Source organism: Phymastichus coffea, unplaced genomic scaffold, assembly GCF_024137745.1.
Source record: "Phymastichus coffea isolate CEN01 unplaced genomic scaffold, Cenicafe_Pcof_1.1 PCOF00016, whole genome shotgun sequence".
Taxonomy (NCBI): Eukaryota; Metazoa; Arthropoda; class Insecta; order Hymenoptera; family Eulophidae; genus Phymastichus; species Phymastichus coffea.
Window position 1 is genome coordinate 1059772 of NW_026706827.1, and position 23032 is coordinate 1082803.

Here is a 23032-nt window from a genome sequence, read left to right on the forward strand (position 1 = left end):
TCGGCAAGTCGGCGCGGGAAATGCTTCCCTCGAATAACGAGGCGGAGGCTGCAGCCAAGACTGCGCGGGCTCCGAGTGCAGGTAAAACGGGGACGGGCGGGGGAGAACGAAGAATGCGCGACGGCAAGGAAACGCTGCAAGACTGGCGTGGAAGCACTATAAATACATATCGACACTCGTCCGCGCGGTTTTCAGGGTCGTCCCTTTTTCGTTCCTTTTCCGCGCTCCCGATGCTCGTTTTGCATACAATCAAGCAGCCGAGCAGCTATCCCATGCTACGAACTGCGAACAATAGCCCGCGCTCTCGCGGCAGTGAGAGTGCGCGAGCGTACTCTATGAAACGCCGCTACTCCTATCTGTCACGGCAGCCTGGGATGTACTCGCGCCTGTGCCATTCGTTCCCTCGCGGAACTCGGTTTATCCGGGCCTGCCAATTGCCAAAGCCGAGTCCGCCGAGTCCGCCGAGTCGCACCGAGTGCCACGAATACGCGCGAAAGCTTTGGCGAGTCGCACGGGCGAGTCCAGCCCGTGTTGCCGGTGGTGCCCTGGCGAACGTTTGGCAGCGCGTGCAGCTTGCGGCAAAGCGACAAGCGGCGCGTATCGGGGCGCGCGACGCCCAAATCCGAGTGCGAGGAGCGCGTCGACGCGCGCGCGCAGCGGCGGCGAGGCGGCGAGCGCCGACCAATAATTGGCGCGCTCGCTCGCTCGCTCGCCGCCGGCTCATGAATTTCCGAAGTGGCCAGGCTAATTTCGGCCGTCAGCCCGAGCGCGCCGGAGCTAACGAGGGCGCGTTCCGGGCTCCTAACGAGCGGCTGCATTTCAAGCCGCGCTCCCAATTCATCTGTTATTCGACGCATTGTCCCCTCGGCGCGGACGTGTCGTTAGCGGGCGAGCTTTATCTGATCCGCGGCGATCGCCCGCGCGACTGCCCGCAGCTGTGCGCTGACCCACTCGTTCACCTCTCGACAGCCACCGGCTCTCGTGCTCTCTCGCTGGCTCGCGTCTCTTCCCAGTTCTCGCCCAATCCGAGACCGCGCGACAAGCAGCAATGGCGCGCGCTTCGCTTCCGGCTCGCACGCAAGTGGCTCGGCCGAGTGTCCTTGTGTTGGCCGTCCTTTGACGGAGGCGAAGCAGCGCGAATGACGGATCGTCACGACTGGCTGCTTACCGGCGAGTTCCTCTCTGTCGGCCCACCACCAATCGGCGGCAGTACGAGTTGTTCGCGACGCGAGTTGCTTCCGAAGCGGAGTCTCGCGAAAAACAACGAAACTTGCGGCGCTCGTTAGCAGCGAAGAATCGAGCGTCATCCGAATGGTTGGACGCTGCCCAATGGGCAGACTCGGCCGACGGTGTCCCGGAAGAGATGGGCGGCCTTGGCTCCACTTGGCCGATACGTATCGCGCGCAGAGACTCAGTCCGCTTGCGGCGCCCGCGCGGCAACAAAGAGCTTCGTATAGGCATGGCGCTGCGCAAGCCGCCGAGTCGTCTGGTTCTCGCGGCTCCAAGGACGTTTGCGCGACGACGGCGCGCGCCGAGCTCCGCGGACTCGCGTCTCCAGGTGCGCGCCGCCTCTCGCGTCGCGTATCGTCGCGCGTGCGTGGCTTAATTGGACGGTCAACCGTGGCTGCGGCGAAAGTGAGAGTGTCGAGGTCGCGCCCGTTGACCCGCGAGCCGCCTGCTACGCGACTCGTCCCGGTGCGCGCGGATGTACAGCTCTCCGACGACGACTGGCCGACGCGCGCTCGCCGGCAAAAAGAAGCCTCGGAAGCGGCTCGCGGAGGGATATCATTCGAGGAACGCAAGTCCGCTGTTCTGTTGCGCCTTTTTTCAAGATCAGCGGCCGCTACTGCTGCTATCGGGATTCGCAGGCTATACTTCATTTTAATGGCTGACGATAAGGCTGTGGTGCGAGGCAGGCCCGAAGAAAAGACAGCTCGACGTTGTAATTTGCCTGCTACACTAAGCTTGACTAATAGGCCAATTTTTATTAGCAGTGTGCAGAGCTTTTTCGGGGCAATTTTCATAGGCGCGGCAGATGAACGCTGGAAATTGATGAGCGCGCTTCTCGGAAGCGCGGACTGCCGAAGAAAGAAGCGACGCCGTTCCGTAAAAAATATCGCGGAGGCGCGACGAAGAGGACGAAGAGGACGACGAAGAGGCCGAAGAGGCGAGCGCGCGTACGCGATGACAAAAATAGCCACGGCGACGGGCTACCTCGGACGGAGTTGCGAGAGAGGCGGCTGCAGGCCGCGGGGGGGACATTGCGCAACCGGAAGGTCGCGCCTCTCTCGAAGGAGCCACGCGCGGATGGGTCTGCCTCCGGAGCTGCGAGTGCGGGCGCGCGCGCGCGCGCGCAAAAGCCGAGGAGCCGAGGAGCCGAGGAGCCGAGGAGCCGAGGAGCGCGAGAACGTACGAGCAGGCGCGACGAGGTGCAAGAGAGCCGGTCAGCTATTGGCGCGCGCGCGCGCGTGCACTTTCACTGCGGGGGGGGGGGGGGGGGCGGCGCTGCCGCTTGTGCGCCGCGACACTTTTCCCATCGTCTCGCAGGCCTTCCTTGGGCTGCAAGCGATACGGCTCTATTCGCCTCTCGCGCGGCATTGGTCCTCGCTCCGGTATCTCTCTCGCGGCGAAGCCAACAACGACTGCGAGCGACGATCGTCATCGCGCGACGCTCCGATAAGTGCAACAGCGAGCTCGGATTGCCAAGACGGACGGTGTGCAATGCCGCGCTAGATACGCCCGCGCGCGCGCGCGCCTACATCCGAGAGGAGCCCGGACTATCGCGCGGATGTACGCTCGTGTGCTGCGCTATCTCGCGGGCCACAGAGATTCTAGGCCAGATCTGCGCGCAACGCACATCCCGAGGAGCGCGCGTGCATCTCTAACTCGTAGCAACGACAATTACAAGGGCGCTACACGCTGCTCCGTTACACGCTTACAGATCGCGCGTACGCTTCATTTCGTAGATGCGATCTGGGCAGCTTCGCATGCAGCTTAATAAATAGCCCACTCGTCCGTCTCGACCTGGCGACTCGGCCGCGACTGCAGCCGCGCTGTATCTCGCCAATCGGAATACAAGAGGCACTCTACGTACGCGCGCCGCTCCACTGGCAAACATGCACAAATTAAGGCGAGGAGTGCGCGATGGATATCGGCGCGCATGACGACAACGCCATGCCGAAAGACCGACGCCGAGTCGTGACGCGCGCCACCGAGGAGAAAGGACCATTCTCGCCACTCTTTCGCCTTCAAATCTTCATGCACAGCCCGCCAAGAGAAAACTATCACACGAAGCTCCGACTCGTTAGTTCGCCCATATTTCACTCCGGCAACATAACACGATATTCCTTCGTGGCCCCTTCCTCTCCTTCCGATATTTTTCTTTAACCACGGAACAGCGTCATGCTTTGCTCTTCTATCATAAACAACAATACAATTATTCGAAAATGCCTCCCTAAACAATATCATACCTCGTACACAAACTTGCCGTGCTTTCAAACTTTCAAGGCACTACTCCTCGACATCGGTCGATCAAGCGACAGATCGCTTTTCAAAGTCAACGTAAAACATATTCAGCCAGGCCAACTTTTCCTCTTCAATTTTCTATTTTCCAAATTATTATTATTATGGCAGTTATATCGATTGGATATAACGGTGGCTACAATCTATATTTATCGCCGGGCCACACATACGAGGTGTAAGCCCTGCGTACGATCTTGAGAACCACAGTTAAGGCTTTTGTGTTAAAAGTAACTGCATTTTCAAATCCCTATTCAATTGTGGGAATTTCCATTATTTAGACATTCGTGTTGGATAATGATTTTGCTTGCGACCGCTTGGACGAAATGATTGACAGCGAAAATGCCAAAAGTGGAAGACCGATGAATTCAGATCTCGATTTAGATGGTGAAATAGATAAGAGCAATCAAATAAAAATGCCAGGTGATGTCGAATAGACACAGCGTGAGCTTATTGGACGAACGTGTAAATGCTCGTAGTAGCCAAGAAGCCGAAGATGCGGCGGATCAAAAGCAATTCATTAAATATTGGCGCGAGGTTGCAGCGCCAATTCGCAAATCGTTTTCACGCTAATTTCAGCACGGTCGCATCCATTTGCAGGGCGGATCTTTTAAAGCCGATCACTTTCTGTTTTTTCTTCTGCTTTTATTGCCGCTCTACGTACGACTGACTTGTGAGAGTTTAGATGAGTTGCTCTCCTCGGAAAAAGAAATAAAAAAAAACGGACCAAGTATCATTCTTTAATGTAAGAGAAATTGAAATGAAAATTGATGTTACATATTTGTAACGCCGATGTCAGCCACTTATCTAATGATTAAGTAATAAACGGTATAACAATTTTATGCGAACTATCTCATTACGCGAGTCAGTAAATTTTACTTAGCACACTTGCGTGTAGGAACAGTAATATTTCGCTACTATATCTTTCAATTTATCACTCGTTAAATTTATAAATGTGTTCTCATTAAAAAGAGGCGAGTAGAATCTATAGTGTGTTGCAGTTAGAATTTGATAATAAAACTTTTACCTGAATTCCGTCTATATTTCATCTATAACTCATTTTTAAAATGACATATTTTACTGCGATTTCCCTTCTATTATATAGGTAGAAAAAATAACCCGCCATTAATTGTCACATTTTGGATGATTTCTTAGCATTGTATTCAAATTTTATCTACTCGAATTTTCAACCAAGTTTCATCTCCGGTAGACTTACTTCTTAACAGAGAAATCTTGTTCAATTATTAAAAAAAAAAATTTACAAGACTTCCTCAGCCCTCTTGCATCGTAATTTTTATCACCTATATGTAAGATACTTTTTACATATCCACGGTTCAATATTAGAGGCTATGCTCATATTGATCAATTTTTTTTTATTAAATTCGAAACAGAATAATTTCTAAAATTCGTTATTGATTTCTTGCAGATCAATACGATTCACGTAGTTTTTATAATTCTTTTGGCATGTCTCTTTGTTAGAAAGACAAATTTAGGCCGGCTTGCAAAGTTTAATAAATTATAGTCGTTTTTTGCAATTTTTGTAGTTGTAATTTAAATTTAAAATACTTCATCAATGGAATGACAACATGTATATCATTAAATATCTCTCAAATTAGAATTTTTTTCATTATAAATATAGGTAGTATAGTTATTTTTATTTCCATGTTATTACTGATCAGCGTATTTATTTATTTTATTACAATCAAGTACATTATGCCTCGATCCATAATCGGGACACAGATATATTTTTATTTGTGCAGTCAATTATTGTTCAATTTTAATTGAACAATAAAGTCAAAACTAAACATAAATTTGAAGTCTTCATAATATATAAGACATCTATTTAATTTTTGAAAAATTAATATTTTAAGCTTAGCTTCTCACTTCTCACTACCGCTAAACAAATGCCCTTCAGATTCTGGTGAACATCTCGTACGTAAAGACAAAATGCCCAATTGTAAGAATGTGAGTTTGCTTATAGCAGCAGTACAATAGTGCTAAATATAAGTAAGCGAACTATATGTATTCTATATATATTCTAATATAGTTTGTTATCCACAGTATATAAGTTTTGTTTATGTATCCAGCCTATGTACATGTTACTTGTTTACTCTTTAGGCAATTACAAATGTACGTGGAATAATTCATGAACTTTGTCTTTTTTGGATCAATAAATTTAAATTCAAATACTTGCTCTTTTTAACGATCTTTTTCATATGTTGAAAAATAATCGATTAATTTCGAGTCAATTGAATGTGGTAAAAAGAGAATAGTTGTTTTTCAATTAATGTCCACCCGCAACTCCATTTACCAAATTATTTGTGGGAATCCGGAAGGCAAAAAAAACTTCAACTACTGAGCAACCTGCCGGGTGTGCAAATTGCGACGCTTACGCGTGAGAGAGCTTGGGATGGAAAGTAGAAGGAAGTCCACAATTCAATTCTACAATTACAGATCCTAATGCTGACAATTTATTTAATTAAAAAAAAATAAACCAAAAGAAAAATCAATTACAATATTAATTAAAGATGTAAAAAAACATTTATGATTAATAATAAATATAATAACAAAAAAACATCTTTTATGGCGTGTCCCGCTCGGACTAATACATTCGGGGCGAAGCAGTGTTCACAGGGAGAGATGATCATCCACTGCAAATTGGAATTTCTGCGCAACATACAGTCTTTCTAGCAGATTCGGACAACGAAGGTCGCTCAGAGGTTGCATATTTGCTCACCGCGGAGCACCAAATCATTTTTTTTATCAAGACCAGCATTGGTGCAACATTCTTGCAACTATAGGAGCGAAACGTTGACTCAACGTCGTCGCAATATTTTTAAAACAAATGAATTCTAAGTCGATAGTCAACATTTTTATAACGAGCAAAAATGATTTGTTTTAGGAGAGTCACGATGATGTTCAGTCAACATTATACATGTAACTGCAAAAATGTTACAGGAATGTTACGTGAATGTTGACCTCTAGCGAAAAATGCTTTATTTAACATTGAGAAAAAATTGTAGCAAGATTGAGTCAATGTTTCATGAACTTGTTATAAAAATGTTGTAGAAATATTGCAAAAAAGCTGCCTGACAAAATGAACAATAATTATTGATAAGATCTCAAAATTAATAAATTTGGAATACAAATATTGCCAAATGTAAAAAACCACCTTGAAGATTAAATAAATTGAATAAAACTCAAATATAAGTTGATTACATACGAAATAGATTCTGTAACGTTATATACGCGGACTTCCAAGGAAAACAAGCAAAGCACCTTTCTTTGTCTTTCGAGTTCGAGCGCAACAAGTCGTTACCGGCCGGCGTCACGTGTTACACTGGCTACGAGAGTGACTGCGTATAGAAAAGTAATTTCTTGTAAATATTGGATCTCACTATAGGCGATTCTTCCACTCTTGAATAGTTTCTAATATTTTTATGTATGTAACGTAACATAAGCACAAATTACGTAAGTATTCATTGTTTTTGACAACAAAGTATTATTCGTTATTTGCTTACGAGCAAATTTATTCAACTTTATTGTCTAATAATACAATATAATGAATATTTATGTGTGCGGTTATGCAGTATGCACAGATATTGTAGTAATTACAATGGTGTAGGAAATAAATCGTTAACCTAAAATATAAAGGTGCTTATGTTTATTTAAATGCCAGATATTTTACATAATCATATATTGATTTATTTTTGTCTATAAGTTTCTTCGAAAAAATTTGAGACTTCATGTTTGTGAAACTATAATTTTCATGTTGAAATTAATTCAATTATGAAAAAAATGCAATAATTCGAGATAATTTAATTGTAAAAACATTTTTATTTTCAAAACTATAGATAATTCATAATTTCTTTTTTTAGCTTTCAAATAACTGCTATCGATACAATGGCTGAAAAAACTCCTATCACCATTTTGAATGAAATGATGTCAAAAATCAAAAGCAATGTTGTTTATGAGTATTGTTCAAATAATTTAGATTCTAATACATATGTATTTACGTGCAAAGTCACTTGTGATGGAGTTACTGCTTTAGGCTCGGGACAATCAAAAAAAGAGGCTAAACAAAATGCTGCACTATCAATGCTTAAAATTATTAATAACCGAATAGTTATGCCATCGACAAATAAATCATCACCACGATTGACAAATGTTATTGTGAATGATACTAATGCATTACAAGAATTAAAAGTACCTATATGCTATTCTATTCAGATTATGATATTACAATGAATAGTGATTTTTCAAATTTATATTCATTTTTCAGAAACTATGTAACAAGTATGAATTTGAAGAACCTGTTTTTAATGAACTAGATACCACAGGTCCTCCACATGCTCTCATTTTTAGGATTCAGTGCATAGTATCTACATTGGTTGAAAATGGAAACGCCACGACAAAGAAACAAGCTAAGATGAATGCTGCAACTAAAATGATTAAAACAATAGAAAACACATTCTCTTTAAATAATGTACTGCATAAAGAACAAACAAAGACATTAGATAAAAGTAGAGATGATAGTAATGGTATTTTTAAATCCATACATAAGAAATCAACAGATCAGCCTGGAAAGTTACAAATAAATTATAGTTTCAAAGCTGAGAAGGAGAAAATAGAGGTACAAAGCTCTGAAGATTTAGCTTTAGTTCTATTGCCAAATCTAGAATATTTACAAAATTTGTTGAAAGAGTTTCAAAAGAATATTAATGAAAAAAATCTTAAAATATTAAAACAAAAGTTTGAAGCTATGTTGGAATCAGTAAACATTGACTTTCATCACATGTTATTGCAAACGCCAAGTCCTGCAACTTATATGTTGATAATACAATTGAATACAGTTCCAGACATTCTGGAAATGAGCCTAGGTGCAACTAGAGAAGAAGCTGAACTGCGCACCATCAATAAAATCATTGAAACTCTTATGGAATTATTGAAGTAGCAAGATAAAGACACAACAGTTATGATTTAGTATTTATTTTTTGTTACCTATTAATATAATGAATATTTATAAATGTAATTTATGAATTTACCATTGATTCAGTTATTCTTTAAAAAAGATATAATCTAATGTTTGGAGTTGTCAGAAAAATAGTAATTCTTTTAATTAAAATATTTTCAGAAATGTTTACTTTGGCTAAGGTTCATTTGCAAAAAATGTACTTGCGTTTTTAAAATCCAAATTGCCGAATTTTTTAATTAATTAAAATGTTTATATCTATCATTAGGTACTGCATTATTTAACTGTCTTATTTGTATTAGGTAAGAAACCAATGTTACCGAAAGGATTTTTCAAGAGCTTGATGTTATTTTATAATAAATGAAATGAGCATAATGAAAAAAGTCTTGTTTATTTCTGCTAAGCGAATGACTAACGTTGCAGTAAAGTCGGCTCTGATTCAAGTAAAAATTGTTCGAACTAAAAAGAAATATGAGGATGGGCTGTTTGTTGAATGAGGGTTTGATTGTGCGTGCCGGAGGTGCACCTCTCGGTGAGGAGCAGCAGCAGCAGCAGCAGCAGCAGCAGAGATCGAGCGATAATTAAAACGTCCACGGTATGTACGATGGCCTAGTGTGATTCACGATGCAGTTAAGCAGTGGCGGGTAGTTTCGGAAGCGGTCATTAGCGTGAAAATGAAGCCGCGAAACGTAGGTTCGCAGGCAGCGTTCCGAGAAAAGTCGCGGGACAACTCAATAAAAGCTGGCTCTCGGCGGCGGTCAGGCTTTAATTGCCGGCAGAGCCGTTTGCGCGACAGTGCTCTAGATAGGCGCGGCAATTGGCGAGAAGCTCGAGCTCGTTTATCGAGCCTGGTCCTTTTTGCGGCTGGTGCAGCGTGTGCCGAACGGCGATAACTTGAATTGGCTGCTGCCGTAAAGGTCGGCGGCCAGCCGGAGACAGACTGCGACCGGGACTGGCAGCCGAACAGCTCTTTCACGCTTGAAACGCCAGCCTTGAAATTTGCCTTGTTGACGGGAATCCATTAGATTCGATGGACTGTGATATTATCCGGCGCTCGTTCTTGCCCACTTTTTCAGCCGCAGTCGAGCCTCGCCCATCGCTGCCTCCCGTTCGGAGCGCTACTCCTCCTCGCGAGGCTTCACGGGAAATAGACATTGTCTCCCACCGGCCTTCCCTTCGGCCCTTTCCTGTCGATCGTCTCCGCTTGCAATCCGCAACTTACTCGCTATTTATTTCTCCTTTTTGTGCCGTGCGCGCGCCGACTCTGGCCTTGCCGCCCGGAAACTTCAATCAGCCTAGTTCATCGAAAGCCGCGGATCTAAGATTCGGCGAGGAGCTCTCTCGGGGTGCGGTCGCTGATCTCTGCTTAGCCGTTTGGGACGCGGTCTCCACGCGGACAGAGGCACGCTCGTTTTTGCGCCGCGCTGTTCCGGAATAAATCAGGCTCGCGAGAATCGTCGATCGCGCGCTCCTGCGGGTGGTTTTTGTCGTTCGGCTCGCCAGAGAAAGCGAGAATGCGCACTGGCACTGCTGCCGGAGTGGATCCAGACCAAACCTAATTATTATTCCCGCGGATCCTTGATGACGCTCTCTCGCTCTCGTTCTCCCTTACTCTCAGCCGCTCGCTTGCTCGCGTCTGCGGCTAAGGAGGATTGTTCTTATCCGGAGCACTTGATGTCAGCCTGTCTCTCTGATTCTTGATTCGCTCGGCAATCTGCGCGAGCTGGCGAGCGAGAGCCAAGGTCGTGACGTACATCAACGTCAGCTCGCTTTCGCGGCCGCGCTCGCTCTCATGGATGCCTGTATACGTGTGTATCGTGGAAACAAGTGCATCAGCAGAGTGCTATAAAACTCATCCTCGGCGTACCGCGGCCAGCCGCTACTTTATCCGCGATTTTTCTCCGCTTGGGACCTTGATGTGCTCGCGGGCTTCGCCGTATACGCATCGCGCCACAGCTGCAATCCCTCAAACTCACTTTCATTCTGCACCTCGTCTCCCCTACTCATTACGTCGTCACCGTCAGATTCATTGCTTTACAGTCGTAATCACTACTCGTACTCCACTTTCATCGCCTCATTCGACCCACTTTTTAACCTTTTCTTAACTTCACTTTTTCTTTTTTACCGCGCATCTTTGATTCGGCTGTTTCCCAACCGTTCGACAGGCTTCATTGAACGCTTATTCATCACATTGGAGATTCCAATCGTTTCTTTTACCCTGCACGCTTCGTTACCGCACTCAGGATATCGCTTTTGTCGATCAGTCTCTTGCGCTCCGTGCCCAATGTGACGTATTTGAATTTGAACGGCCCGCTAAGATATGACGCACTTACTCGGTCGGTAAGACTCACCCTCGACTTTATCGATCGATCGCAGAACGGGCGTCAACTCTTTATTATGCATATCAAGATTCAAGCTTCCTAGCCTGACGCGTAGGCCGTATTGTATCGTATTCCCATGGACGCACCTCCGACCCAATCAGTTCGTTTAGTCTTTAGTTTATAGTTTTCCAACGATTTTCCTATTAGTGTGATTTCGTTTTTACGTGTGTTCTTTCGGGACCTACTGCACACAATACGGAGCTGCTTCACTGAGTACAACAAATCGTGGATTTTTTTCTGTGATGTGCCTTACGTATAAGGGTTGCATTTTCTGTTGAAATTTTCAACAAACGGCATTTGTTTGCAGTATTTTCTTACGTTTGTTTTCCATTTCAAACGTACAATAGCGGCTTTAATAATTTCACAGTTTGTTGTTTGATTGTTGGATATACAGTAGCTTGAAGGAAGCAACTGGTTGCTCCAGTAGTTTTCAGAACTAACCTTTGTTTGAAAACGTCCTAAACATTAATTTCCTAAAGGTATGTACCATTGAACTCTAAAAAATATATTTTATCTTTAGCATAAGTAGTTGCCCAGTTGTCTAATTGAACATTGTATATAGTTTAATAAGTACCATGAGTTTTATTGCTTGTACGTGTCTGAAATTGTAAAGTAGTATTAAGTATGTGTGAAAAAAAGAAATGGAGTTGACCATTCAATCTGAACTTCATGATCATAATTTAATTCTTTCAATTCCGTCATCAATGAATTGGGATTATTTACATCAGAGAATCAAACATAAAATACTGTATGTCTATGTTCTCCATATTACTGATATCTTTCTACAATTAGTAAAATGTTATTATAATTTTATCAGGAGTCTTAAACATATAATTTTCAAACTAATAATAGTTTTTAAAGAACGTATATTACAGATATATGTATCTTGATTACGTGATATTATTACATCATGTCCGTTGATTCAAGTTTTGATTTTTGGTAAACAACTTGTTTATATATTTATGATAATTCAATGTCACAAGGAGAAAATAAAAATTAAAAGTATATTCAACTATGCTCTTCAAGATTAATCCTAAAAACTCAATTTATAAGCTGCCAAACTTGAAAGCCATACATTAAATAAAAGATATTTAGAAGTTTTTGTATTAATAGCTAAGTAATGTTTAAACAGATTATTAGTATCCACATATACAATATCCGCACATGCTGTGATCATGAATTAAGTTGATATATTTGAAAGTACTAATTTTAAGTTTGATATGTTTGTCAGATTAATGACAAGAGATTGAAAGTTGATTAGATTTATTGTAAAACAAGGAATTTGAAGCTAGCTAGAAAAATGCTCAAGGTAATTAGCACTTATTTGGATGGAAGACTGAGACTGAAAATTACGTATGATAAAAATAAAACATGATAGAATAGAGGTTTTTATAAGATCAAACAAACATTAGGTAGGTTTTAAAAGAGAATTAAAAGAATTGACACTTGTATTTTGAAAAGTATTGATGTTGAAATAAATAATTTAAATTCGGTAATTTCTTGATACAATGCTGAATGAAAATGTATTTGTTACACGTGTGTAACAGACGGTCGCAATCCACTGAACGTTTAAAAAATGAAAAGAAGCGTGTTCTGGTTTCTATCCGAGCGCTCACTCTTGTCTGTGCTCGGCTGACACGAGTAATAAAACGAGGATACACGTAATCGAGCAATATGCCGGCATCAATGTCGACGTAGCAGCAGGGACGCGCGTTGCACGCAGTGCCGACCGTGCGGCGGGGGGCAGGAACGGGACTAATCGCAGCCGATACCGACTGTTGCAGGCAAGCGTCGCGAAGCAGGTGAGGATGGGCTGCGCCGCGAGTTCCAGCGACGACAAGGCCGCGGCCGAGAGGTCGAAGAAGATCGACAAAGACCTGCGGGCGGACGGCGAGAAGGCGGCGAACGAGGTGAAGCTGCTGCTGCTCGGTGCCGGCGAGTCGGGCAAGTCGACGATCGTCAAGCAGATGAAGATCATCCACGAGAGCGGCTTCAGCCCGGACGAGTGCGAGCAGAACAAGCCGGTGGTCTACAGTAACACCATCCAGAGCTTGATGACCATCATCAGGGCGATGGGCCAGCTGAAGATCGAGTTTGCCGAGGCGAGCAAGGCCAACCTGGCCAGGGAGTTCTTTGCGATGGCCTCGTCGACGCCCGAGGGCGAGCTCGGGCCCGAGCTGGTGGGCTTGATGAAGGGCCTCTGGCAAGACGCCGGCGTGCAGGCCTGCTTCGCGCGCAGCCGCGAGTACCAGCTGAACGACTCGGCGGCCTATTACCTGAACGCCCTCGACCGCATCACCCAGCCGGGCTACGTGCCCAGCCAGCAGGACGTGCTCAAGACCAGGATCAAGACCACCGGTATCGTCGAGACCCGCTTCTCCTTCAAAGGCCTGCAGTTCAAGATGTTCGATGTGGGCGGCCAGCGCAGCGAGCGCAAGAAGTGGATCCATTGTTTCGAGGACGTCACCGCCATCATCTTCTGCGTGGCCCTCAGTGAGTACGACCTGGTGCTCGCCGAGGACGAGGAGATGAACCGCATGATCGAGTCCATGAAGCTCTTCGACTCGATCTGCAACAGCAAATGGTTCGTCGATACCTCCATCATTCTCTTCCTCAACAAGAAGGACATCTTCGCCGAGAAAATCGCCAAGAGCCCGCTCACCATCTGCTTCCCCGAGTACAGTGGGCCCAACACCTTCGACGAGTGCGCCGCCTATATACAGATCAAGTTCGAGGACCTAAACCAGCGCAAAGAGCAGAAGCAGATATATTCTCATCTTACGTGCGCCACCGACACCAGCAACATCCAGTTCGTCTTCGACGCCGTCACCGACGTCATTATACAAAACAACCTCAGCAGCTGCGGCCTCATCAGCTGAATCATTTTCCTTTTCCTCGTTCGCCCTGTCGAGCCACCATTCTTTCAGTCTGTGTCCTAGTTATGTAGATTTTCTGTTTGTTTGTTGTAGTGGTGTCAATGAGCAGCAGTCCAGTGAGGTACGAACTGATTTTATTTTACCCTTAGTCGCAGCTGTCCTTTGTTCGACAATGCAAACCTTTGCCAATGCAATTAACTTATTTAAATCAACAGTAGGAAAATCGCTTATTTTCGCTTGAAACTTTTCTATTTTTATTTTAGGACGCGCGCTACCTAGACATGACAAAAACTAGTTACATAATTATGTACGAGGATGAAGTTTATATGAACATTTACTGTTGCGTACTTTTTTATTTAGTGAGCTTTTTTTCGAGACTGCTTATTTTGAAGAACGAAAGAAAAACTATGATAATGAACTAATCAGCTTGCATTTATTTATCGATTATTGTTTTACGCGCAGATAATATAACAACTAATCATGCCTTAGATTCAATTGGAAATCAAATTGACAAAATCAATCGACAAAGATATTTAATGCATAGTCAGAAGCTAGTTTTTCTTTTTTCCATGATAAATATATTTTTGTAAGTTGAATATATCAGAATTTTTCGTCAAAGCTTCAACGGATCCATGAAACGTACTCACCTGATGAGTTTTTTATGAGACTATTTTATAAACACATTAATAGCTTTAATGTTATTCCAAGAGAAAATATGTGTTTCTGCTCCAGTGGCACATTATTGCAGTGTTTGATTTCACTATTCGAAATTCCACGTAACAAATAAACTATTATTTCTACTGATTTATAAATGTTTACTATGGTAATGACGGTGAGAACAATGCATACCTCAATGTAAAGTTAAGCTCAAAGACTACTCTACGTGACTAATACTGCGATAATTTTGAAATAGCCATTGAAAGACTCGATAAACAAGTAAAGTATTATTTTTTTAATTTTTGACTCGAAATGAAACGCACATGCATATTATTTCCGAAATGATGAACATGTATTTTTTTAATAATTTTAAGATTAGTTGTTCTAGATGTATGTAAATGTGAACGTATGGTCGTGAAAAATCGTATAAACACTATAATTTGTATCGTAACTCAACAAAGATTGAAACAAACTTGTTAATGTGGAACGTAATTGTAATTTTGTGTGAGTATAACTTCTTAAACATGATAAAAGATATTGGTAGATTTGATCAAAAGTCATATTGGTGTTTATCGCACTAATCATATTTACCTCGACGTTTAACTTTGAAGAAATTATGTGTGAGTGAAAAATTATGTAAAATTTAACAAGCATTTACCAAAAAATTAATCTTATGTATATTGTCGATAAAAATGTAAGTTAATGATGATAATTTATCAACAATTGTTGATCATCACAGTCCGATCGCCTTAAAATATTTCACTCGATAAAGGCTCTAATATTTTTTTAAACAATTGAGAATATATTGAAATATACTTTCGAGTGTAAATATTACACATTGTCGTTCTTTCCAACTTGATGACAAGCTCGGTTCTGAAATTGGCAATCGACGAGGGTTGAAAAGACGACAGTGGATGTCTCTGGAAGATTTTGTATAAAAAATAAAATATTTATTTTGTATTTATAAATGTGTATTGATAATTGTATGAGAAATGAAGGAATTGAATAAAAATGTAAGAAAATGTATACGGCCGTGGTTATGATTTCTACAAAGTAGGCAATGTATTAGTTATCAATGAAGACAGAAGCGTGCGTATATTCAAGAAGACATAAGAGGAAAAAAAGGATTTTTGACGCGTTATTTGACACGTAAGCACGGCCATTAAAGTGGTAAAGCCTAAAGTTTGGGCGTGCACGAGGAACGAATTTCCAAGCGCGGACCGTTATGGTTTCGGTGAATCGACATTCGCGCGAGAAAAAAATGGCTTATTTATACGGCGCAGACGAATCGGAGCTGGCGCATAGAACACTTGGCAGCGCAATAAAAAACGAAAGCAGCGAAATGAGAATGAAGCTTGCGGCTTCTTGTGTATAGCGGAGACGTTAGCTTTGGGTTGGCTGGAGCAGCGCATTGTGCCGCTCTCATAAATCAGTGGCGAGTGCGCCGCTGAGTCGCTCATGGCTGACTTATGGAAATCGTGAGTAGTTGGTGCCAGAGCCTGCAGTGCAGCCGTATGGCCGTAACGGCTTCGGCTCAAGCTCGATCAAAAATTGTGCGCGCCGAGGAGGACGAGGGGGTGGAGGAGGAGGAGGAGGAGGAGAAGAAGAAAGAGAAGAGAGTCGATCTGCCGCGGATCTTCCGTGCTGGCGCGGACGACCTATCGACTCGCTCGCTCGCGCGCTGCCTGAGTCTATAGTCGGCTGCGCGAATCACGATCTATCCAGTGCAGATACCTACTTATTCTTAGTCGCGCTTCCAGTCTCGGTACTTGCGCTCGCACACCGTTATACCGCAAACTTGCGAGCGTTCGCGCGTTCCCTGCTCCTTCTTTTTCCCTTTTTTCACGACTCGTTCTTCCTCTGCCTGCAACCACTACTCGACTCGCTGTAACTGTTACTCGCACACCTAGCCGGGCTCGCGCGTGCATCGACTGCTCCATCTACGTCGGCGGACCCTTCGATGTCGATTGACAAATGGACTGAAACGACAATGGAAACGGGGATGGTCAAAAGTAACGCGGGCCTTGCGAGTGTCGTTGGCACAGTTGGTGCACGGGTTCGGGCAGCCGAGCGCCCGGTCCGGACGGAACGCTCGCGAGGCGCATCAGTCGAGACGCGCAAAATCAATTGGCTGGCGAGCGATCGCTCGAAAAACGAGAGGCTCCCAGAGCAGGCAGGCTGATATAATTAGAAATAAATCAGTATCGAAATGTCGGAAAAATGGTTAATAATCAAGCGATAAATCGCGAGCCGCCAGCCGCGAGCCGCCAGCCGCCAGCCGCTCCTCCTCCCTCCCATACGCTGCGGCTTCTCCTCCTCTCGTGGCAATAATCTTGCCTAGGTCCGGCGCTGAGCAGGTCGACTTCGAGGAAGAGTCGTGCGGGGCGCATGATCGATGAGCGAACTTTGCGCCGATTGTCTTGTTGCGTCGGGCCTTCCGCTGGGCCGGCCGGCCGTCCGCAGGCTCGGATCAGGCTCGGATCAGGCTCGGATCGCGCGCGAGTGAACACTGAGGAGCGCTCGGGCGCGTTCGGCCGCTGGCCGAGTGAGCAGCGCGCGGCGCCACGGTCCAGACTGGAACCGGAATGCCAGACCGGCCGGCTCGTTAGGACCCATCGCCGATGCCGACCAGCTGATTTATTTGCGCCCGCGAGTCTGCCGTGGGCCCGCTCGCGCGCCGCTCGTACGCTCGGAGCGGTGCGCGTTGCGCGTTGCGCGCGAGCTCGCCTACGCCCGGCGCCGAATTGAGCCGCGGCCTCCCTCGGAACGCAGCCGCGCGCGCATAACGACCTGTCCGCTGTCCTGCGCCGCCTGTGTACTCGCTGGCATTATAAATGAAGTGTCGCGCTCGCCTGGCGCGTCTGTATACTGGAAATACTGGATCTCGCTACGCACTCGAGCGGATGCGTCGCGCATCCTCGTGGTCGCACAGGTTTCTCTGTCTCGGAACGGAAATCGGCGCGGTGAGTCCGCCGCTCGCTGACCAGCCAGCCGGTCGATCCGACCTTTGCTTTGGAGGGCGTTTAGTCGGATGGCTTATTGGCCGACGAAAGCGTGCGCAGTAAAAATCCGAGAGAGCGAGAGAGAGAGAGAGAACTCGCGCGGTGCTGCTAAAAACTCAGCCAATTAAGATTCTGCTGGCTGCGTATAGCCGTAGGCACGCGCATTCGTTGGTCATTAGCGGCCGCCTGGTCCAGGCTAAGTTCAAGGCCGTATCTCGCCTCAACATTAGCAAAAGTCGCGCCGACCGTTGAACCCGTCATTTTGCTCGGCGCCGATATTGTCCCCTCTTATCTGCTGCCTACGCCCATTTCCTCCGTCATCCGTCCTTCGCCGAATCGCTGCTCGGCGATCTCTCGCACTGCTCGCTGGCTCGCGTTACGCGCACTCGTACGGTTGGGCGACTGCTCGGGGCGCGCGAGTGCCGTTGACGGGGCCGCGGTCGGCGAAGGGCGTTTCGTTGCCCGATCCTCCGACGTCGCCCACGAGCCAGAGCGATCGCGCCGCCGCCGTTGGATGGCCCTGGCAGCGAAAGGCGCTCTAATAAATCAAGCGCAAAGCAGATGCACGCCTTATCAATGCAACAGCTGCGAGCATAATGGTCTAACTATTGGCGTGTTTGATAAGACGGGCGGCGCGCAGGAGCTTGCGCGCGTACCGCTCGAACAGGCTCGACCGAGTCTCCAGCCGGAACTGCCTTATTGCAGCTCGACGGGCAGTCGCGCGAACCCATGAGAGGTCTTTAGCTCGTTGATAATAGCGCGCTAACGAGACGAGAGCCCATGCCTGCGTGGAACGGAACGCCATTGTGAAACGAGCCTAGTGCACGCGGCCGGCCAGTCGCGGACCAGCGAGCGCGAAGGAACGAGGAGGAAAAGGACGCCCGAGCTTTTTTCGTCCGCGCCTGCTATAATAACATACACTTAGCGCGCGATGCGTCAGCCGCGGCGCGACGGCGCTGGCCAAAAAAGTCGAGAACGGGCGTCCGCGCGCCTCGTCGCCGCGCTCTCTCGCGGGATTACGCACTCGCGCCGATTGCCGAAGCACGACTCGGCGACGAGCGAGGCCTTGACCGAGTGAGATACGCGCGCTGCCGCCGGCAGGTGCGAGCCGCCGCGGGCGACGGGAAAGGAGCCGGCGGTCGGGCGGCGTCGGGAGAAAGCGCGCGCGCGCCGCCGGCGAGCGCCGGGGCGGAGGGCGCCCTCGCCAGGAGCAGTCGGCGCGCAGCGCCGCGGAACCGGGATTCCGCGGGCACCTCGGCGCGGCGTGCGCGCGCGCGCGCAGGCGTAGGATGGTTGCGCGCGGAGCCGCGCTCCTCTCGACGAGTTCCGCTACGCGTCTCTCTCTCCCCGTCGCTCGCTCGGCGCTGGCGGCGCGCTGCCCGCTCCCCCCGCCAGCGCGCCGCGGCTCCCTGCCCTCGCAGCGGCTCCACTCGGCGCGGCGCGAGCGGCGGCCGACGAGCGCCGCGCCGTTAGTCGCCTCCAGAACGCGCGCGCCGCGCGATCGCACGCAGCAGCACCTCGCACCCGCGTGAGCGCAGTGTCAGACGGCGCGAGCGCCGACTCGGGCCCTCCTGCGTCCAGCCGAGCTGCGGCCTCGCCGCCGCGCCCGTGTGCCCGTGTGCCCGTCTGCGCCCTGCGCGAGCCCCGAGTTCGCGCCGCGACGAGTGCCCGTCGGCGGCGACCTCGAGCTGCGCAGCGGCGGACGCCTGCGGGGAGCCTCTGCTGCCGAGCCCCCGCACCTCGGCTCGCCCAGGCCCTGGCCCAGAAGGTAATGCTCAAGGCGCGGCTGCGCCCGGCGCCCGCCCGAGTCGGTCGAGTCGCAGCCAGGCTGGAAAGTGAAATCGGCGGTGCGCACGTGCCCAGTGCGCCGCAGCGCCGCAGCGGTCCGTCCCGTCTCGTACGCGCATCATCCCTGTCGCTCGGCAGCCCGAGCCTAGTGCGCCGCTCTGTTCTGTGCCGTCGAGCTCGGCGACGCCAGGTTTTCCGCTTGGTCGTTCGGTCCGCCGCCTCCGTAAAAGCGGCGGCCGGCCGCGGCGCGCTCTCGCCTGGTGCTTTGTCGCGGAGTGGCGCGGCGAGTCTGTGTCGGCGAATCGATCGCCACCGCGACAGCGCAGCGCATCCGTCCTCTTGGTTCGGGGCGATCTGGTGCGCAATTCACGGGCGCCGTTCGCCTCGCCGGTTCGATGCGCGCTCGAGTTGTGGGAGTGCGCTGTGAAAAGTTGGACGGCATTTATTAGCGCGGAGTGGTGAGAAAAACCAGCGTGAAACGGTAAAAAATAAGAGAGTCAAGCAAGTGGTGTAAGAAAGCAGGTCAAAGGCATATAAATATCGCAATTTGCGAGAGAGAGGCAGTCGGCGCGTATGAATAATGCGGGTGGCACGTAGAATCCGCGGATAGGGCTTCGCGCGGGCAGCGGGAAAAATAACGGAAGGAGGGAAGCAGGAGCCGGGGAGGGAGGCGCGGAACGGTCGACGAAGGCCGCGTGAGCCGGCCGTCAGCCTCGGTCGGATCAATGAAAGCGCGTTAACGGAGACTTTGATCGGCGCTCGGGCGTTCCATTCGGACTCGCGACCCATCATAAAATAGCTGAAGCTTGCAGCGGTCGGCGCGACAAACAAACGACGGCGGCGCGCTCGCCGGGCGCAGCGCGCAGATGAAGATCTCGGGGGCTGCGCGCTCGTGCTGGCGCTGTATCGGCCTCGCGGCATCGGCAAATAAACGAAATTTTCGAGTAAACTGGCTGTCTCATCGGGCCGATAAATTCCCGCATTACAATTTAATCGGCGCGCGCGCTCGGCAGCCGCGCGCCTCGCTATATAAATTTCAATTAGCTTCGGCAGCGCGCTCGAGCCTCCCTTCGTTAGCACGCCACACGGCTCTCCTCCGCTGGACTCGCGATCGGCTGAATATTCATCCCGCGCCCGCGATCGCCGGCAGCTGCACGACCACGCCTCGTCTCGACTTGGCATCGCGCCCGATAATGCGCGCCGCGCTCATTTCCCGATAATTGGCCGGCGAGCGACGGCGCGACTCTCTCATGACTCGCTCGCCGCGGCGTCGAAAGCGATCTCGCGCGTAGCGCCGAGCGGCTCGGATGGCGCGAAAAGTGTGGCAATTAGATGCGCGAGCGGCCGGATCGCGCGGAGATCCCGTACCATGCGAAGCGTGAGAGAGCGAGAGCGGCGCCGTGCAGCAGTAAAGTTGGGCAAGCGACAGCGGCAGCCTGCGCGGCCGTCTGGCTCGGGCCAGCGAGCCACAGGCGAGGCAAGGTGCCAGCGGTACGCGGCCGCGCGTCCTCGACAAGGAGATGAGCAAGTGAAACAAGCTGCCTCGATTTTCTCCCTTTCCTTCTTCTCCGCGCTCCGAGCTGCCTGCACACCTCCGCCGCCCTGTCCCTCTCCCCCTCTCCGTTTCACTTTCTTCCTCGCAACGCGCACAGCCTCCGACTCGCTCGTCTAGCGCGCGCCTCCCCCTGCTCCTCTTCTTCTCTCCTGCTTCTTCGCCTTCTCCATTTGTTCACTCTTACTCCATTTCCCGTGCTTTGTTTTTTGTTGTGTCCTCGTTATTTCTTTTTCTCGAGGACGAACGAGAGCCACTGGCGGAGAGTGCGGAGCAGGACGCGAACAACGAGGCGATCCGCGAGCCCGAGGCCGGCCACCCCGACAGCTTGGAATTCGCCGATCTCCATTTCTGCCTTCGACTCCCTTTCGCCCGCGTTCCAGCCAAACGCAAGCGCCCCTCCCCCCCCCCCCCCCCCCCCCGGCCGATCGCCTGGCTACCTTATCGGCTCCTCCGCACGCGGCCCGCTCAAGCTTTTTGCGCTCGCCTCGATGGCTCGGCCCGCCCGAACGAGGCGTTTGCCGCCGATTTAACGAGGCCGAGCGGGCGCGGCCGTAAAAATCCGACGCCACGGATAACGCGCCGGCGCAGGCGACTGTCGCGCTCGAGAGGTCGCCGACGCGCAACGCACGGCGGAGAAACGCGTGCACGCGCGCACCTCGCGAGCGCGGAGACGAGACGAGTGGGACTGCCGGAATCTCAATGAAAACGTTCATCGGCGGCGGCGGTAGCGGCAGCGCTGGTGTTTTTAATCAGCGCACGAGTTGAGCGGCTTGTTTACATATACGCGTTAAAGAGGGTTATTTATAGGTGGCAGGCAGTCAGTTAATGGCTGGGAGGCTGCCGAGGAGAAAAAGGGACGGGAGGAAGTGAGCGAGCCAGCAGGAGGGAAGCGCGCGAGGAAGGAAGGGCCGCGCTGCGAGCGCGCGACCTTGCTTCGGCAGCGGCAACGTGTCATTACGGCGCTACTCCGCGCGATCGCGCGAATGTCGAGCGAGGCAGGCCACGGCAGGCCACGGCAGGCCACGGCAGGCCACGGCAGGCCACGGCAGGCGCGATAAGCGCGCGCAGCTTGCCCCGTTCCCGGGGCTGCGCCGAGGCGGCCCGCTCGGCCCGCGCCAGAGGGCGAGCGAGCGCTTGCCGCCGCCGCAACCGCCGCCGCACCACGGGGGGAGGGGCACAAGTTGCGCGTCGTATCGCGGCTCGATCGCGCGCACGCGAGCGATTTTTCGATTCGGCCGCACGAGCGCGGCTGGGAAAACGACGCCGACAACGCCGACAACGCCGACAACGCCGCGATCGGACCGCTGCACTCCGACCTTGACTCTCGCGGTCTCGCGATCTGGCCGCTGCGCTGCTCGGCCTCCCCGGCGAGCTCGCCGCCCGGCGCCCCACTTGCAGCCCGACCGATTCGTCCGCGCGTTATTCCGGTCCTCGCTGGCGCCGGCACTCTCGCAATTTGTCAGTTTTACGAGCCGAAGCCCCGCCGTCCACGCGTCCACGCGCTGCCTCGTTCGCGTCCGATCTCGTCGTGCCAGCCCACTAAAACATCCCGCGGCATCGCTCAAGCCGACCTAACGAGGCAAATTGGTTTATTTAATTGTCGCGAGCGACGGGCGCGCGTAACAAAGCACAAAGCGAGCGTGGCAAACGTAGTCCGGCTGATTGTCAATGTTTGCTGCTCGCAACTGCCAGTCAGCGCTCGTTTGTCTTTGGGGCTGCAGTAACATAAAGCTCGTTGGCGCGCGCTCGCTGCCAGGGGAGACAAAAGAAGTAGCCAAGTAATGGTTTGCAAAATATTTATGCTAATTACGCGCCGGCGCGCGAACCAGAAAGAGAGGGAGAGAGAAAGAGCTGCCGCGGGCACGAGCGAGCGAGGCGATTGATAATTGAGGAGCGCATGCACTGCTCGAGCGGCAGAAGAAAGAGAGCGAGAGAGAGAGAGAGAGAGAGAGAGAGACAGACAGAGAGGTGGCGGGCCTCGCGATCGACTGCCAGCGTTCCATTTCGGTTTCACGAAATGCTTGTAATCGGCTTTGCTCGTAAATAAATCGCCGCCGCCACGCTAAATTCCCCAGTCACGAGAGATACGAGGCCTCATTAAGCTATTGTATCCGCGGATTACACGCTCTGCCCCGCTCCGGGCTCTTCCCTTTACCGTTGCCTGTCGCCGCCGAGAGAAAGAGAGCTAGCTCTCTAATCCGGTTGACCGCGGACGCCCCACGTGAATTGTCTCGTTTCAGGCTGCGCCTCGCCGCGCGCAGCCCCTCGATAAACTGCTTGAC

The 23032-nt window shown here is 49.7% G+C and overlaps 2 protein-coding genes across 4 annotated transcripts; both read left to right on the plus strand.

The window, feature by feature from the left end:
- Positions 1–6827: 6827 nt before the first annotated feature.
- LOC131675150 (uncharacterized) lies at positions 6828–8864 on the plus strand. 3 transcript variants are annotated; one of them, XM_058954016.1, is made up of 4 exons: positions 6834–6990; positions 7110–7173; positions 7398–7725; positions 7802–8864. In XM_058954016.1, the coding sequence occupies exons 3-4, from the start codon at positions 7423–7425 to the stop codon at positions 8471–8473; spliced, it is 975 nt and encodes a 324-aa protein (XP_058809999.1). In that variant the 5' UTR covers positions 6834–6990; positions 7110–7173; positions 7398–7422; the 3' UTR covers positions 8474–8864. The 3 variants fall into 3 exon arrangements, with proteins under 3 accessions (XP_058810000.1, XP_058809999.1, XP_058809998.1); XM_058954017.1 differs by lacking the exon at positions 7110–7173 and having other exon boundaries at positions 6828–6889; XM_058954015.1 differs by lacking the exon at positions 7110–7173.
- Positions 8865–10912: 2048 nt separating this feature from the next.
- On the plus strand, positions 10913–15420 carry LOC131675128 (guanine nucleotide-binding protein G(i) subunit alpha-like). The gene is made up of 2 exons (XM_058953982.1): positions 10913–11351; positions 12657–15420. The coding sequence occupies exon 2, from the start codon at positions 12681–12683 to the stop codon at positions 13749–13751; it is 1071 nt and encodes a 356-aa protein (XP_058809965.1). The 5' UTR covers positions 10913–11351; positions 12657–12680; the 3' UTR covers positions 13752–15420.
- The last annotated feature ends 7612 nt before the right edge of the window (positions 15421–23032 follow it).

Coding starts and splice junctions, on each gene's coding strand:
- LOC131675150 (XM_058954017.1), top strand. CDS start 7,423: ATGGCTGAAAAAACTCCTATCACCATTTTGAATGAAATGATGTCAAAA. Junction 7,726..7,801: donor ATGCATTACAAGAATTAAAA/GTACCTATATGC, acceptor TTCATTTTTCAG/AAACTATGTAACAAGTATGA.
- LOC131675128 (XM_058953982.1), top strand. CDS start 12,681: ATGGGCTGCGCCGCGAGTTCCAGCGACGACAAGGCCGCGGCCGAGAGG.